Source organism: Phyllostomus hastatus, unplaced genomic scaffold, assembly GCF_019186645.2.
Source record: "Phyllostomus hastatus isolate PE091 unplaced genomic scaffold, TTU_PhHast_1.1 phas_contig_86, whole genome shotgun sequence".
In the NCBI taxonomy this organism is placed as follows: Eukaryota; Metazoa; Chordata; class Mammalia; order Chiroptera; family Phyllostomidae; genus Phyllostomus; species Phyllostomus hastatus.
The window spans coordinates 80,602,274-80,620,029 of NW_025333977.1; the positions used below are offsets into that span (position 1 = coordinate 80,602,274).

Genomic DNA, 17,756 nt, shown 5'->3' on the forward strand with positions numbered 1-17,756 from the left:
GAAGAGAAAGAAGGGACGATAAGGCTAGCATGCAGTATTTTCTAGGCCTTGTTCCTGCATTATCACACATTTAAATACCTTCTTCATAAATGTGAACCAAAAATATTTTTATCATCCTTCTGTATGAGATTTCTTCACTTAAAGAGTTGATAGTTAAGAGAAATACTGTATCACTTTTTGTTAAGAAGCCAGAAAAATGATTTCTTTATACTCATTTTTATTAAACAAATAAGGCTGGTAGTGGAACTTTTTTTATTTAATGCATAAACATATAAGTCCTTTTATTAGAGAAATTGTACATATTGGTGAATATGGTCAATGGTCACATCTATGGATTAATTCTTTACGAATCAGAACCAGTAATTAGGATAGATTGCTCTCCTCGTTACATCGTGAAGTGTCTTGTGTAGTCATATTCTATTGTTGGAATGACAGCTTGTACAAATTTCAAGAAAATTAGAAGATACCTAAAGGGCTTTGGCTAAGGAAAATAGGTTGGTAAATAGCTCTATGGTTTAAGCTAACATTGTAATTATTTATTTTATTAAGCAATAATTTATCAGAAGAAACACTTAAGGTAAAATCTTAAATCAAGTATGTTTTAAAATTTCACTCATGCAAGTTTGTGTCTATTCCACATGAGGTTCTCTCTGATTTCCCATTCCCATTTAATACTTGAATGTAAAAATTCCTGACAAGTAAGAGTTCACACAAGCCCAATTATTTTGATATAAAAATAAAGACAAGGTGTCCATGTTTAAATGACTAGATAATGGCTCTTTTACTGCCTATAAATTTGCTTGAGTATGTAAGAAAATGAGACAGGGTAAAGAATATAAAAGCACTGACGCAGAAAAGAAAAAAACAATTAAGTGGAAACTCTCCCTAAGAACTGATTCTAGATTAGTGTATTTGTACTTACATAGAATCTGCTAAATGAGACTATGTTTAATAAAATCCTGAAATTTTTCCTATGTTCCATTATTACTTGGAAACATTTAGAGCTTAATTTTTACTGGGGGAACTCATGGCTCAAGTTTAAATTATATAGAGAGTCTTCAAAGTTGCTACCTAGCCTCTAACATAGAGATGAATGCTCACATTACGCACACTAATATTTCAGAAATAAATCTGGTTGGGACAAAAAACTCTTGGTTTGTTTCAATATCAAATCAGTTCAATGTACCTGAGGGACGCACTGTATTTGCAATGTTTAGGTAATCTGTAATTCCAAGACAGGAAGGAACACTTAGTCGACATCTAACGCTGAGGGGCATGAACCAGCACATCTAATATCAATCTAGCACCAAACTAATTCAAGCTATTTTGCATCAAGATCATTGACTTTGGCTAATTTTGATGAATCCAGGCTATGGATACACACATTTCAGGACTCAGCAGTTTAAATGATTCATCTTGATAACTCCAGAGAACTGAGTTAACCCCAAAAGACAAACATAATAAGATACAGGAAGGTTGCTCTTCCTATAGAAAAATGAAAATGGGGGGAAATGAAAATACTGTATTTTAAGAATATCTAAAATATGTTAAGAATATCTAGTATCAAACAAATATGTGCTTTACTTTTTAACCTATTTAAGTTGAATTCTTTGCTTCAGGGAGACCTCAGATTGCCACAACTCTTTTACCTGAAGGGAAAGCACATTTTTGGTAATATGTTAAATTGGAAATATACTTAGAGAAAAAGACACTTTGTTATTCTCTAAATTAAGATTACTCATCTTTCATCAATAAATTAAGTCCACTGGATTTCTTTTTCATCAAGAGCAATGGTTTTACATTCACATACGCTTGGCCATTGTCTCTTTAATGAACAAAAGCATTTGGCAAACTTGTTTCAGTTCCTGTAACAAGGCAGAGCTCACTAATACACACAGGGACTGTGCTAATCAACTGAACAAAGCAGAACGAACACAACGTATTCCAAATAATTAAAGAGTCCTATTAAAACTTCCTGATATGAGAGGCTATAACAAATTATAGGTACTGTGCCATTAAGGTTACACTAACCGCCCCTCCACCCCCCAAAGTAGCAGCCAATTTGCTGCTAATCACATAACAGGTAAGGATACATATGAACACCAAGTTCTCCCCCTCCTTCTGCAACAGTCTCAATGATTTTCTTCATCACCTCAGCATGCCTAAAAGCGAAAGTATAAATCTTATTAATACAGATTAATCAGAACACCAAATAAGAGACATTTTTATAAAGAAATCTACCTTATTGTCAGTGAATTAGTTTTAATATATAATAGTTGCGTTGTAAGATATTTTCTCTACCTCCAAACAAGTCAGACTATTGAGTCATGCAGACAGATTTCTTGGAGGAGGGGATAATTTTAAAAGGCTCTGGTGGTTACAAACACACACAATGGCACCAATTAGCTTTACTCTAATGGAAGTGGAAAAGTTGGGGGTGGAAAGTGGGGCCTTGGGGAGGGCAGGGGTAAGAAACCCAGAGAAAGGGAAATGATGCCAGGGCAGAATTGCAAAACAAGGGGCTGTCTGCTGAAAAACAAAAAAGAATCAGACCAAGCAAATTCAAAAAAGCTATATGGTAACAGTTAAGAAAAAAAAGAAAAGGAAGATATTTATAATGCTGTCGTTTTGACTACTTAAATATTTAGGTGAGAATAAGCCAGCCAAACTGAATTAATGAAAAGCTGATTGATCAGTCAAGAAGTTTAATTTTTTATTTGTCTTCATTTGCACTATAAAATTTATCTGACTCTATTACAAATATTTCTGGATTTATATAGAGAATGGTATTTATCTAACATTTTTGTCCTATCCACAAATTTTTTCATAGTCAACTGGTGTTTCTTCTGTGCAATACAAAAGAATGATATCAAAATAATTGTCTGGGCACATAAACTGAGAAAAGGGCAATGCACAAAAGTAATGAATGATCTTTTATATACACCCTGGCATAAAAAAATGCTGCTTCAATTTTTATGATTATAACCTTCATGACAGAGGCACTCAACTTAGAAGACAAGAGTATAAATGTATTTATTAACCCTGGGGCTATGAAGGCATAATCTGAGGTGACCAATAGCAAGGCCTAAACTGTTCATAAAGCCTCATTTTACAGGCCCCCAGCTTTTTTTGTTTTTGCCACACTTGCATTATAATCCATAATATAGTCATTTATTAAAATGTTTAACATTAATTTCCAGTTTAATTGCTTACTTCTTTTACCAACTGAGTAAAATTTACACCTCAGAAAAATACACATCTCAGTTTAATAAGCACCATCCTAAAGCCTCAAACCAAAAGAGGAATCAACTAAATAAAACTCAAAAATGAAAACCTTTTAGATAATTCAAAATTAAAACACTTCTTGACATCCATTAGAAAAATGAACTAGACTTTCTATGGGATAAAGTTTGAGAATAAAGAGTTTGTAAAAAATAAGAAGAAAATATTAAACAATTTTTGAAATCTAGAATGTTGCATCAAATTAGTCGATGGAATGAATACCAGAGTTTTCATCTGAAAAAATATTGTTACAAGAATTTCTCAATGATTTTGTGAAAGTTACCAATTTGAAACAACTAACAAAGAAAATTAGCATGTAACACTTTTTTTCTTTTTAAAGAAACTTTTGAACCAATCACATGCATAGGTTCAGCTTCACTTATTTGGCCCTGTAAAAACACACTCATACAAATTATAAAATGTACTTAATTTGGTAGGGCTGAAAACTTCTTAACTGAAGAACAGTGTGGTGACTGTGGGTGTGGGTGGGGGACAGGGGTGGGTGAAGGTGGAAGAGTATGGGGGAAGGATAAATGGTAATGGAAAACATACAATAAAAAAAGAAAAAAATTAATTTTAAAAAAGAGTAAAGAAGAATAGAAACTCTACATATACAGTTTCCTTCTACCTATACAGGAAGTAAATAGGTCACCTAAAAAAAGCACAAGTTTAACTGTTTACTCCATATTAACAGAAAGATACACCACAGTTCAGCAAACCATGTCTAAATGAGTATTTTTTAATATAAAAACGATCATCCAACTATTCTTGGCACTAAAAACAGGAGTAAAATCACAAAGATCTAAACCATAACTAAACATATATGAAGAACAAAGAAAAAAATTTTTTTGATCCTCACCTGAGGACATTTTTTCTTTGCTTTTAGAGAGACGGGAAGGGGGAGAGAAAAACATTGATGTAAAGGAAAGGCATCGATGGGTTGCCTCCCATATGTGCCCCAACTGGGGATGGAACCTACAACCTAGGTCTGTGCCCTGATCGGGAATTGAACCCAAAACCTTTCTGTGTATGGGATGACACTCCAACCAACTGAGCCACACTGGCCAGGGCCAAAAAATATTCTTAATGAATTAAATTTAAAATAAATTTGTGAAGTTTTTCCTTTTTTCTTATATATTAAACTAAGCATAAGAACATTTCTAAGGAAAACTAAAGAAATTTATTTGCTTCTTTAGTAAAATTTTTGTTAGGGTACTACATTTATAAACTCCCCAAGTAATAAATCCATGAAGTACACACACAAACATACACACATATATATATGGATATATATATGGATATATATATACACAGACCTGCATGGGTGAACTGAACACATAGGAGGTGGTGGGAGATGAGGGTGATTTTCAATGGTCACTGTTTTCTTCACATGATCTTGACTGATATCTTCATACATGTGCTCAACTGTTAAAGGCTGCCGTTGCTGAAACCATAAAAAATGCTTTGAAATTACTGTTTAAAAACTTCTAGGCCTAAACTTCAATGTTTATATTTGTCCCTACCTCACACATCACATGCAATTCAGAATTCTAGACTATTGAGAATTACCAGATTATCTGGGGGAAAGCTTATACCAAGGAAGGAGGGGGAATATGTCTGTCCATCAGGCTATGTGACATCAACCACCACCCAATGTAGTAAAGATCCTACATAAAGGCAGTTCATAGTCATCCAAATATTTTATGACTATAACTCATCTTTTAGGCCTATTTTGATTTTCTTGTTTCCCATTTATAGTCATTGTAATGACAGATTAAACAAGTTAATTTTATTTTAGTTATCTTTCAATTCAATTAAGTGGATGGCCTTCTCAAAAAAACTTTTCTGTCTTAAGAAAAAAAACACACACACACACATGTGACATGATCATTCTGTAAAAGCCTGGCTGTCCAATATGTGTAATCCCAAACAAATTTAATCAACAAACCAGGTTCAATATCCCTGACATTTTGAAGAATAAGCTCAGAGACCAAGCAATAAATATGTAACAGATTATTTAGGTTTAATTCTTAGTAGTGATGTTGTCGTATTTAATAATTCATAGTTTCTTCAAAATAAGAATCAAATGCAATATGAACCATAAAATTGCAAAATGAAAGATTTCCAAAATTTAAGAGGCCACAATATATATCTATAGACCTAATATAGAAACTAAACTTCACAATTTAAAATGTGTACATTAAAATAAGTTTTTCTTTATTTTTTACCTCATCATAGCCAAACAACCATAGCCGTGGAGTCTGGTAGTATTTATCATAAGTGATGTAAAGGTCGTAAGTTCTGGTTTGCAAAATAACATCTTCACCTCCAGCATCAGTTTTAGTTTTACAGGCTTCCACTATTTTCCTTGTGTCTAAGGTAGCCTTGCAATAAGGGAGAAAAATTTACAATCATTAGAATCAGTATGAATGTGACATTTTAGAAAATTTACTTTTCCTACCCTATGTATTTCTTTCTCAAAAGCAGATATAACTTAAAACTCAAAATGTTATATGCTATAACCAATGTATACATATAAAAACCTATTTGATAGATCAAGATATTAACGAAAACATTAATCCTCAAGTTTATTCACTAAAAATTAACTAAAGAAAACACAATTTACAAACCTCATCTGTTTCCAACAATCCACTCTCTTCATATTCTGTTATAAAAAGCAACAAAAGGTTAATCAAATTCAAAATAATTTCCTAAACTAAATTATATATTACTTCAGAGCAGCAATGAAAAACTGGGTTTTTGTTTTTGTTTCTAACCAAAGATAATGAATAAATATAAGTGAGCTAATTCTATACACATTTCTAAAGCAGCAGATATTTTACATGACAGAGAGCCAGATCAGAGAAAGTTAGCATATATAGGCTTGGTCAGTGCTACAGTCTATTATTAATACCACTGGCATAATAAAACAATGAAGTCCTCCAAGACTCCATAGCACAGCAAGGTGATTTATATATTTGTATAAAACATGCTCATTAAAGTCATCAGTCACTTCTACTCTGATGAATCTAGTGCTAAAGTCCCAGTTTTCCTCCTAATTGACCTCCCTCAGCTTTTAAGATCCTAATTGTTTAATTCATGGCTCCAGTTGTTTAATTCATGGCTCCAATGACTGACTAAGGGCATCACAAATATCTTATGTCCAAAACCAAGCTCCCAACTTCCCTCCACAGCTACTCAGGACCTAAAAGTTTCCTTATTTTAGTGAATGACATTGTTCCAGGTAGGTCAAAACCCTTGAGTCACACTTGATTATTCTCTCTCTCACACCACATCCATTCCAGCAGCAAATTCTTTTGTCGCTACCCTCAAATATGTCCAAAATTCTGTTTCTCATCATTTCCAATGTTACCACTTGAGTCCAAGCTACCATCATGTTTTGCCTAGTTATCAAAACAGCCTCCTAACTAACTGCTACCCTATTCCTCTTCAGTCTCTTCTTAACACTGCAGTCACTGTGGTTCTGTTAAAATGTTAAATCTCATGCTAAGTCACTCCTCTGCTTAGAAAAGCCCTCCAATGGCTTCTCATCTTACTTATGACTTAAAGCCATGAGTAGGGCCCTACATGATCTGCCCCAAGGTTACCTCTCTGACTGTATGGCTTACTACTCTCCCCTCACTCCTCTCTGAACACAGGATTCTCCTCACAGTATTTTATAAGCCACACACGCTCCTGCTTCAGAGCCTCTGCACTCCTCAGATATCCAAATAGCTTGTCTACTCACTTCCTACCAGGCTTTACTGAAATGGCATTTCCTCAATGAGGTTTTTCTTGACAAATCTATTTAAAAACTACAACACTCATCCCACCCGAAAGCTCCCTTTATCCTTCCTTTTCTCCCTAAAATTTATGACCATGTAGTACAGTGTTTTGTCTGTATTTTTTGTTTACCACTGCTCCTAAGGATCTGATACAGAGATACAGCACTGCTCAATAAATATTTGTTGAATAACGAATGAAATTAACATATGAGATACCATCAGCACTTTTAAGCAAAATTCCATACATGGAAATTATTTCTTTACCTTTACTTCATGGTAAGTGTAACAAACATACTAAAAGGCTGTAAGATATTTGAGGCAGTCCCACAGCTTACACTCTAAAAACAGTGCTTTACTCATAGGGTCCTTCCTACACCCCACCACAGCTTGGACAACTGCATGCCAATCAGAGACAGATGGAATCCTGAAGAATATTTGTGCAAGAAGGTGGTTCTGACAATCATGAGTCATCCAGGTGGAAATGGAACTAAATAAGAGGATACAAAGTTCAGGAGATCTGGGCTAGAGGTTCAGATATGAAAGTCATGATCACAGAGATGGTATCTGAGGTTGCTGCGAGCAATTCTGGTTACAAGTAATTCATTTATATTTCTTCAAAGAATGGGAGTTAACCATGGAAACAAGAACAAGACTGACTAGAATTTAGGAAAAGATTATGGCTAGGTTTCATGTGACCCAAAGTAATTTAGAAAATAACACTGAAAGGCTGCTCTGTGGCTTAGGCTATGCTGTCACCTCATCATCAAACACCACTTGCCATGCCTGTGCTTCAACTCTACTTGGCACCATCTTCGACTTCTGCATGCTCCAAAACATCTCTTCCTCACAATAAATTCTATGTATTTTTGGATCCAGCCACCTTACAGTCTCCAAGATGCCTACCCTCTGTATTTTTTCACATTCTCTTCCTTTCTCTAACTGCTAACTCTCTCTATATATATACATAGATTAACATTTAAACTCTCACAGAAAATCTAATGTCATTTATATACCACTTTCCCTGTTGCACAAATTTCCATGCCAGACCTTGTTATGCTATTACAAAAGCCTAAAAAGTAGATAAAAATTGATCTGTGAGTGTAGGAAAAAGAAAAAAAAAAGAAACCCCATGAAAAAATAACATTTAATAGCTAGGTAGAAGTCAAAGAACCCCAGAACACCTAGAAGAAATAGTCAACAGTCAAAGAAGGAGGAGGAAAACCTAGTATCATAAAAAACAAGGAGGACTTCCAGACAAGATGGAGATGTAGGCAGAGATATACACTGTGTTTCCTCCCACAATCAAAAGAAGGACAATAAATTTTAAAAACAAAAAACAACCACAACTGACAGAAAGTCAAACTATACATAACTCCAACCAAAGAGTTAAACAATAAACATTCATTCATATGAGTAGGAGGGGCAGAGATGGGCAGCAGGGGCGGAGAGGACTCGAGGCAAGGTGGCAGCTGGAGGTTCAGGGTGGGTGGCAGCTGGCAGAGCAGGTGTCCCACATTTCTGAGCAGAAAAACAGGGAGGAACAACTGGGAAGCGAGACAGACCACGCAACCAAGGGTTCCCATGCAGGGAAACAAAGCCTCAAAGACTCTGACTGAAAAAAACCTGTGGGGGTTGAGGTGGCAGTGGTAGAAACTGCCACAAACCCACTAACCTGAGAATCAGCACCAGAAGGGCCCAATTTGCTTGTGGGTAGTGGGAGAAGTGACTGAAAGCTGGCTGAGAGCTAAGCAAGCAGCACTGTTCCCTCTCTGACTCCTCCCCTACACACAAGGCCACATGTTGCCCCACCCTGGCAATACCTAAGGCTCTGCCCATTACTACATGTAAAAGGTACACTGAGACAAAAAATGGCCCAAATGAAAGAACAGATCAAAGCTCCAGAAAAAAATACAACTAAGCGATAAAGAGATAGCCAATCTATCAGATGCAGAGTTCAAAGCACTGGTAATCAGGATGCTCACAGAGATGGTTCACTATGGTTGCAAAATAGAGGAAAAAGTGAAATAAAGGAAAATGCACAGGGAACCAAAAGTGACCAGAAGGAAACCGGATACAAGTCAACAGTTTCGACCAGAAGGAAGAAAGAAACATTTAACCAGAGCACAATGAAGAAACAAGAATTCAAAACAATGAGAGGATTAGGAACCTCTGAGACAACTTTAATTGTTCCAACGTCCAAATCATAGGGGTGACAGAAGGAGAAGAGGAAGACCAAGAAACTGAAGACTTATTTGAACAAATAATGAAGAACTTCCCCAATCTGCCAAAGGAAACAGACTTCCAGGAAGCCCTGAGAATCTCAAATAAATTGGACCCAAAGAAACACACACCAAGGCATATCATAATTAAATTAGTGAAAATTAAAGAGAAGGAGAGAATCTTAAAAGCAGCAAGAGAAAAGGAAACTGTTACCTACAAAGGAGTTCCCATAAGAATATCAGCTGATTTCTCAAAAGAAACCTTGCAGACAAGAAGGGGCTGGAAAGAAGTATTTGAAGTCAAGAAAGGCAAGGACCTGCATCCAAGATTACTCTATCCAGCAAAGCTTTCATTTAGAATGGAAGGGCAGATAAAGTGCTTCCCAGATAAGGTCAAGTTAAAGGAGTTCATCATCACCAAACCCTTATATGAAATGTTAAAGAGAGTTAAAAAAGATGATCAAAATATGAACAGTGAAATGACCACAAACTCACAATTATCCAAACCTAAAAAAAAACAAAAAAAAAAAAACACTAAGCAAACTAGAACAGAAACAGAATCACAGAAATGGAGATCATGTGGAGGATTATCAGTGGGGAGGGGGAGTGGGAGGGGAAAGAATGGGGGAAAAGGTACAGGAAATAAGAAGCATAAATGGTGGGTACAAAATAGACAGGGGGGTTAAGAATAGTATAAGAAATGTGGAAGTCAAAGAACTTATGTAGGACCCATGGACATGAACTAAGGTGAGGGAATGCTGGTGGGGGTGGTGCAGGGTGGAGGGGAAAAGTGGCAAAAAATAGGACAACTGTAATAGTATAATCAATAAAATATATTTACAAGAAAAAAATAAAAACCATTTTCCTATGGAAAAAAAACAAGGGAGAAAATGGCTAAATAAAATAAAATAATACAGGGGAAAATGTATAACAAAGACAGATTGAATTTAACAGAGAGGTTGCTCTGGTGACAGCAATTTTTCATCTATTTTTAAATATCTGAGGTTTCACATGTATTAAAGATTATCATGCTAACGGAATATGAAACTTAGAATAGCTATGTATTTTTAGACCTCTATTACTCTATTCTATTAGTACAGAGGGTTTTGATCTCTTGTAACGATGATTAATGAATGCAGTGATTCTCAATTGGAAACCCTTGGAAGGCATTTCAGAATATCAGGGAATATTGAGGGAATTCGGTGTAGTTCAAAAGGCCCCCTTAAAAGTCACTATTGTAAGGTTTTCACAGTACAATGTTATCAAAAAAGAAGAAGAAAATACAAAGGCATAACCAAATGTTGTTTGGCTCTGAAAGAGTTTTAAAAGTTAGCTTTAAGAATCTGTACCTTACAGCAATACCCAGTATTAAAGACTTATGACTAATATTTATCCCAGTAGAAATAATGCTGTCAAGGCTATGCTCCACGTAAAGTAGAAGAGTCCAAGATCAAAGTAAGTTCTGCACTGATTAAAGTTAAACTAAACAAAATCTTCTCTGGGCTATTAAATGTTAAAATTTAACATGAATTACAAATATTCCCAAATCAATATTCTAGTGTGATTAAAGCAAATCTGGAACACAGATACCTTCCATATCTGCAGCTTCTCCTTCCTCTTCCTCTTCCGCCTCCTCACCTAATGCTGAACGATCTTGGAGTTTTATACTGTCCTTTGAAATCAATATTTAAAGTAACTTAAATATGTTCGTTATTTCAAATACTGAACATCCACATGCCAGCAAAGTTCTAACTAGTTAAAAAAAGAGTGCTAAGACAACCCTTATGCTCAAGAAACCCCTACTCCAGTGAAATGACAAACCCCAGAAACAATCATTAAAAATGCTGTGACTGAAAAATATAAAAAGTTGCCCTGGTGAGGTAGCTCAGTTGGTTAGAGCATGGCCCAAAAATGTCAAGGTTGCAGGTTCAATCCCATCGGGCACATATAATAAGCAATCAATGAATGCATAAATAAGTGGGACAACAAATCAAATCCATGTTGTTCTTTTTCTTTCTCTCTCTCTCCTCCCCCTTCCCTTTCCTCCCTCCCTCTCCACCTCCTTCCCTCCCTCACCCTTCTTGCCTCTCTAAAATTAATCAATAAAAAAAAGAAAAATATAAAAAGCAGTATAGAAACACCAATAGTCATCTAAGCTAACCATTTAAAAATAGTAACCAATAAAACAATATTTTTAGTTAACCAATTCATTGGTATTAAATTAGTTAAAAGTTATATTAACTTGAACACATAATTTAAGACAAAAAGGCATGTATTTATAAATCACAATATACTTACATGTTAAATGTATCATTATAAACCAAACAACATATACAAATTTATGAAAATACTGGCTGAATTAAGGAATTACAATTCTTACAACACATGAGATTTCAGTTCAATTTCTTAACTATATTAGCACTAGAATGAAAGAATAATGCTAACCAAAGATAAGCCTAATATATTAATATATTTATCATTTTCACAAAATATTCTAAAAATTTGAGGTCAATGTAATAAGTCAAAAATTGGATACCTAGTTTCATCTAATTTGCAACTGACAATTTTAATTAGGGATAATTTTACTTATCACTAGAAACTTAAATCATATGTGCCACTATTACACCCAAAATATAAAGCAATAGAAAAAAGTATCTGGGTAATTGTTCAATGAGCCAATATCTGACAAACTAATCATTAAGGGAAATTCTAATCACACTGGATATTCATACTTGATATAATAAGATACAGTGGAAATCAACAACAAAGATTAATACTTGAGGTCTGGATGACAAGTATTCTAAGTACTAAGTGATAAAAAATAATGTAAATTTTATATTAACTAGGAAATGACAGGAAAGATACATTCCAGTTGCAAATTATTCTAAGTATTCATCCTTTGGCAGAACATAACGATGTTAAGTGGGAGACCAAGCACCATATTAACCACTATTGCATTTATTAAAAATTCTTGAAAGAATTCCCCTAAACCTATCAAAATAATGTTATCTAAACTACTCTACCATTTATCATCCCCAAAACCTGAAGCATATATACTAAAGGCTAGAGTAAACAAATCTTTTGAAGCAGCAAGGCCATTTAATTTCTTCTTAGTCATTCAAATTCTCCAAAAAGTATAATTTCAAAAGGATAGTCAGACTGATGAACTGCATTTAGGCAAACATAAAGTAAATTTCTAACAAGCATAAAATTGTACACTGGAAAAATAAACTTGTTTTAATTTCTAACATTGTCTGTTAAGCCCAGTTACAAATCCCAAAAGATCCAAAAAACAAAAACAAAGAATATCTTAAACTAGTAATTGTTGTGGCTGAATGTTTCATAAGGAAAAAAGAAACACAATTATTCTGTCTAAATACTCTGTTCCCTAAGAGACTTGACTGTTAACAAAATAATTAAGAAAAAATGTGTAAAGATATTTTATATTATTTTTTCACATAATTTCAAAAAAATATGTAAAAATATAAAGACAAGTACAATCATTCTCTTTAGAAATGAAAAGCTGATATAGTCTGAATTAACTGAAAACTTTCAAGTAGGAAAATTCCACCCAATTATATATTTTACCTTCCCCCCAAATCATACAATACAACCTAACTTATTTAGCTTTCACTCATGATTCAAAATGTCATGATTCTGAATGATGCTGAAATTTACCTTAAGTTTTCAAAAAAAAACACAAAAAAACAAAACTTCATAATAGCAGTAAATTAAGAAATAAGGCATAATGAGTAAATTGCTTAAGAAAATGTTTAAACTACAAAATTTTAACTATATCATTACCATCTACTACTCAGCAAGTAGGCAGAACTACTTCAAAAGTCTCCACTTACAGAACATTTGGTACTTAAAAATAAAAAGCTATTTCTGTTACGTCAGACTAGAAGCCCTCTCAATTAGTAAAAATTAGAAGATTTTATCAGTTACAATCTCAAAAAATGTTTTTCTTAACCTATGACAGATGAAGGAAAAGAAGAGAAGCAGTGGGAAACAGAAGTGTTTTGATATGTTGATATACAAAAATGAGAGGGGAAAAAAGCTAGAATATAAAAATGCTTGATAACAGATAATCAGTTTGAGTAAAAATAATGAGTAATCTTAAAATATATATATATGGAAATAACTTTGGAAACATATCCAATAAACCAGTACCTTGCTTTCCAGTGTGATCTCCTTAGCTGCTTCGGTTATTCCTGTAACACCTGTTTAAAATTGTGCAAAACAGAGTAACCTGAAGTTGTAAACATTCTTCTGATTCAAGCAATATAAAAACACTTAAATTTATCTAAATTCTCACAACTGCTCAGAAATGAGGAGGCAATGCTAGCAGCATTTTCACAAATGAACTCTAATAGGATAAATAATCCCAAAGGTATTGCTCAAATTAAAAAAATACCAATTCAATATTTTACCATGAATTATACTATTCTATCATTCATCATTTACTTTCCTTGTAAAAGCCTCTATCAAAATACATATTTATTCTCATAAATAAACAAATTAAGAGACTATAGGAGTCATATTTACATTCTATTTAAATTTTCATCAAAATATTCTCAACAAGGTATTAGTTATATTAATATGCCACTTGCTTCAGAAATCTAGGACACCCAGAGGTACTAATATCATATCAATTTATGTGGAGCTACTTTACTGTTTCCACATCTTATTTAATCCTTACAAACAGTATCTGTGAGGTGGTTAGGTAATAATTTCTCCCTACAGAAAAAGAAAATCTCCTGAGAAGTAAAATAACTTGAGAGTCACAGCCAGTCTAGTGAGATACTGGGATTCAAATCCACATGTTCTGACTATTGTTGGTTCAATGTTCTAACCACTACCTAAGCAACTACCTGAGGACTTACTTTCCTCGATGAAGGTGACATTATGCATACAGCAGCACAACAAATCAGCTAGACAGTATTTCTCATCCAAAATATATGTCAGTGATGGGATGAAAATACCACAGAAAACAACCCTACACACAAAATATGCTTTGCTCCCTTGTTAATCTTCTAAAATCTTGATAGATTTTAAAATGAAAATGCCACAATTCACAACTCTAGCATAAAGCTTTTACTTCACAGTAATTTTTCTAAAAATTACTCTGTGATAGGTATGATTACTTCATAACACTAAAGGCCAAATCTTAACATACTGTATTGGTATTATAAAACAATTATCTGAATCCACTATATAGAAACAAAGAAAATAAACCTCTTCGATTTGTCTAAATATGCATTAAACCAGACTCTTCTAAAAGCAGTACACACTGGCAAAAAAGGAAAGAAGGAGGGAGGGAGGGAGGGAGGGAGGGAGGGAGGGAGGGAGGGAGGGGGGGAGGGGAGGGGAGAAGTTTAAATGACTCTAATGAGGATAATACTTTCAAGGGCTATGATGGTTCATTTTACATCAACTTGGGTAGGTTACTGTTTCCAGATATTTGGTCAAACACTAGTCTAGATGTAGCTGTGCAGGTATTTTTTAGATGTTATTAATATTTACATCAGTATACTTTGAATAAAACAGACTACTGTCCATCATGTGGGTGGGTCTCACCCAATGAAGTGTTGGGGACCGCTCTGCCTGGTCTCAGGAAGCTGTAAACCCCCGTGATTTAGGCTGAGTGAGAGACCTCTGGACCAGGAGCCACTAAGGAGACAAAACTTATTTCCCTGGCACAAATGCTGTCTGTTCTGTGCCTGGCCTCCTAAGCTTGATCAGTTAGCCAATGACGGGTAAGATTTCCCATGGAGGGAATCGCCTAAGACACGCATGATCATGAGGATGCCTCAGGAAAGAGACTCGGGGCTGTGGAAATGAAGGGGAGATGGACATCAACCCCTGCCCCCTCAGCTTTGTCAAAGCCTGAGTCCTTGTTCTTAGAGGTGAGAAATCCAAGTCTCCTGGCTGCCTTTGTCTCCTCTGTTGACTCAGGCCTGCGGAAATAACAGGGGCGGTGCAGCCCAGACCAGAGACAGCAGATCCCAGGGGTAATCAGGCCAGGGACATAGAATATGCAAGATCCTGTGAGATCTGTTTGCTAGAAGATGTTATTAATTTAGAATTTGAAGGCAGAGACAGGAAACCAAAACTATCCCTTTGAGCCCTGTTAGTCCTTTCAAATGTTAAAACTCCAATCCCTGCCCAGAATCACAGCGGGGGTTCTGTCTACATCTTTGAAAGTCACCTACTTCTTTTGATCTTTTCTGCCAGACTGTGAATCCACAAACTAAGTCTGTATTCTTAATAAAAACCTGCTTGGGAATGGAAACGGGGCACTCTCCACTAGAGAGAGTGGCCGTTCCGTCCCTACTTCCCCACAGGACCTGGTTGTCTCTGTGTGTTTTTCTCGTGTTTCAACGAGCCATCATCGAATGAGCGCGTTCCACTCTCACTGCAGGTGGGTGAGCACGCGTCAATGAAGGCCTTAAGAGAAAAAGACTTGAGGTCCTCAGAAAGAAGGAATTCTGCCTTTAGAAGACAGCTGCAGCAATCAACCCTTACCTGGGTCTTCAGCCTGCTGGCAAGCCGGCCCTATAAACCAGACTTCCCAAGATCCCGCAATCACACAAGCCAATTCCTCAAAATAAATCTATACCTGTATCTATATCTGCAATCTATTATCACTATATCCTCATTCTGTTAATTATATTTCTCTGGAGAACCATGACTAATATAAGGGCTAAAAGAAATCAAAGGAATCTGAAAGGAGTAAAGCAGAGACGAAGCAAAAAACCCCCAAAAACCTGAGGTGACAAGGAACCAGGTATGTGACCTTGTGAGTCAGTAGAAGCATTGTTTTAATCAAATCAGGATATAATTTAAACCTGAAATTCTAAGGTTATCTCACATAAACATTAGTTATAATTTATTATGTGTATCAAATTAACTGCAGTAGAATACTAAGTTGTTTTCCACATATGAAAATGTTACTTGTCCCCATTAGCAGGGCAACCATTTGTTTTAGTTGTCAATGTTCTGTAATAGACCTTTGTCAATACTATCATACTGACACCTACTTATCTGTGTAATGAATGCTTTTATAAATATGCACCTGAATTCTGGGATAGTACGTAATTATAGAATAAAATACAACTAGACAACAGAGTAACTCATTAACTTTACATCAGAAACCTAGCATAATCAATGGCTCTAGTCATTCAATAATTTCCTACAGATGTGGTGGCCAAACTTCTAGTCATGGGAAAACTAAAGCAGAATAGTTAAATACTTTTAGAAATGATGGAAAATAAAAAAAGTCAGGGAAAAGAGGATGATTTTTTAAATTAGTTTAAAAAGTTATTCAATCTGCTATATTCTTTAGGCCTTGACATAACATTGACCTCATTAAGAATAACAAGTGAGTTTCCCATCAAGGAGACCAAGCTCTAAACCTGCACCTTTTATCACTATAAACAAACAGATGGCAGCCAGTGTCCCTTACCCAGAGTAGAAGGGAAACTGACATAACAAGGTACTTCTTCCTGAGCCAATTACTTAACCTGTGTGTATTGTAGTAGGTCTCAATTAAGGGCAGAGATTTTTGCCCCTCTTGGAATATTTGGCAATGCCTGAAGGTATTTTTGGTTGTCACAACTGGCAGAATGTACTGACATCCAGTGGGTAGAGTTCAGAGACACTGCTAAATATTCTGTATTGTACAGAAAATACTGTAACAAAGAACTAACCAGCCCAAAATGTTAATAGTGCTAAAGTTGAGAAACCTGTTTCTACCACTACTTTTGATATACCTCCTACTTTCTAGGGCTTAGAGGGAGAAAACTTATTTTCAGTATCTTACATTTAAACTCAAACATACTTATTCATTAAAATTAAGTCATAAATTATAGTTAACTATAGCAGCACATAGTAATATGCATTTACATAGTTAATATAAAAGATAGTAGGAAAATAGGTTTTCAGAACTTGGAATTTTAAAAAATCATTTTCAGAGATCCAACTAACTTATGTAAATATACCCTTATGAATGGCTTAAGTTTAGGTAAATCCTTTAACAAAAATTTGTTTAACAACTTCTGTATCAGATACTATATAGATACTGAGGATTCAACAATGAACCTATACTTTTATAATCCTTACAAACCTCTTAGTAGTCATTCAAGAAATAGTTATTACGTAATTTTAAATGCCACGTCTTTGAGTAAAGAGAATGAAAGTAGAGTATGGTTTCTGTCCTAAAGCTCATCATCCAACAATTGAATGTCGTAAGAATATGGGATTCAAAGCAAAGTAGTATGCACGTTCAGTTATTTCTAATTGACTTTCTTCCTTTCCTTAGACATAAAGAAAACGACATGCATATTTTCAAACTGCTACTGAAGTAGCAGTACTGTAGAAATATGGTATACTCCAAGAGTGTTTCTTTCCAATTTGTCCTCCTGCTTCTTTTCTGGTAAGTCCACTGTGCCTTATGTACGCTCTTTTT

At 35.0% G+C, this 17,756-nt stretch overlaps 1 protein-coding gene across 1 annotated transcript in view; it reads right to left on the minus strand.

Annotated features, from left to right (window-relative positions):
- Positions 1–200: 200 nt before the first annotated feature.
- The window catches only part of ATG3 (autophagy related 3), a 30,090-nt gene continuing 12,534 nt past the window's right edge, over positions 201–17,756 (minus strand). Inside the window, exons 6-12 of the mRNA XM_045850916.1 lie at positions 13,460–13,509; positions 10,877–10,958; positions 5,913–5,947; positions 5,511–5,666; positions 4,599–4,726; positions 2,094–2,162; positions 201–467 (exon numbers count right to left, since the gene is read on the minus strand). Coding sequence (XP_045706872.1) covers positions 386–467; positions 2,094–2,162; positions 4,599–4,726; positions 5,511–5,666; positions 5,913–5,947; positions 10,877–10,958; positions 13,460–13,509 — 602 coding nt within the window. The 3' untranslated portion in view covers positions 201–385. The remainder of the gene's footprint in view (positions 468–2,093; positions 2,163–4,598; positions 4,727–5,510; positions 5,667–5,912; positions 5,948–10,876; positions 10,959–13,459; positions 13,510–17,756) is intronic.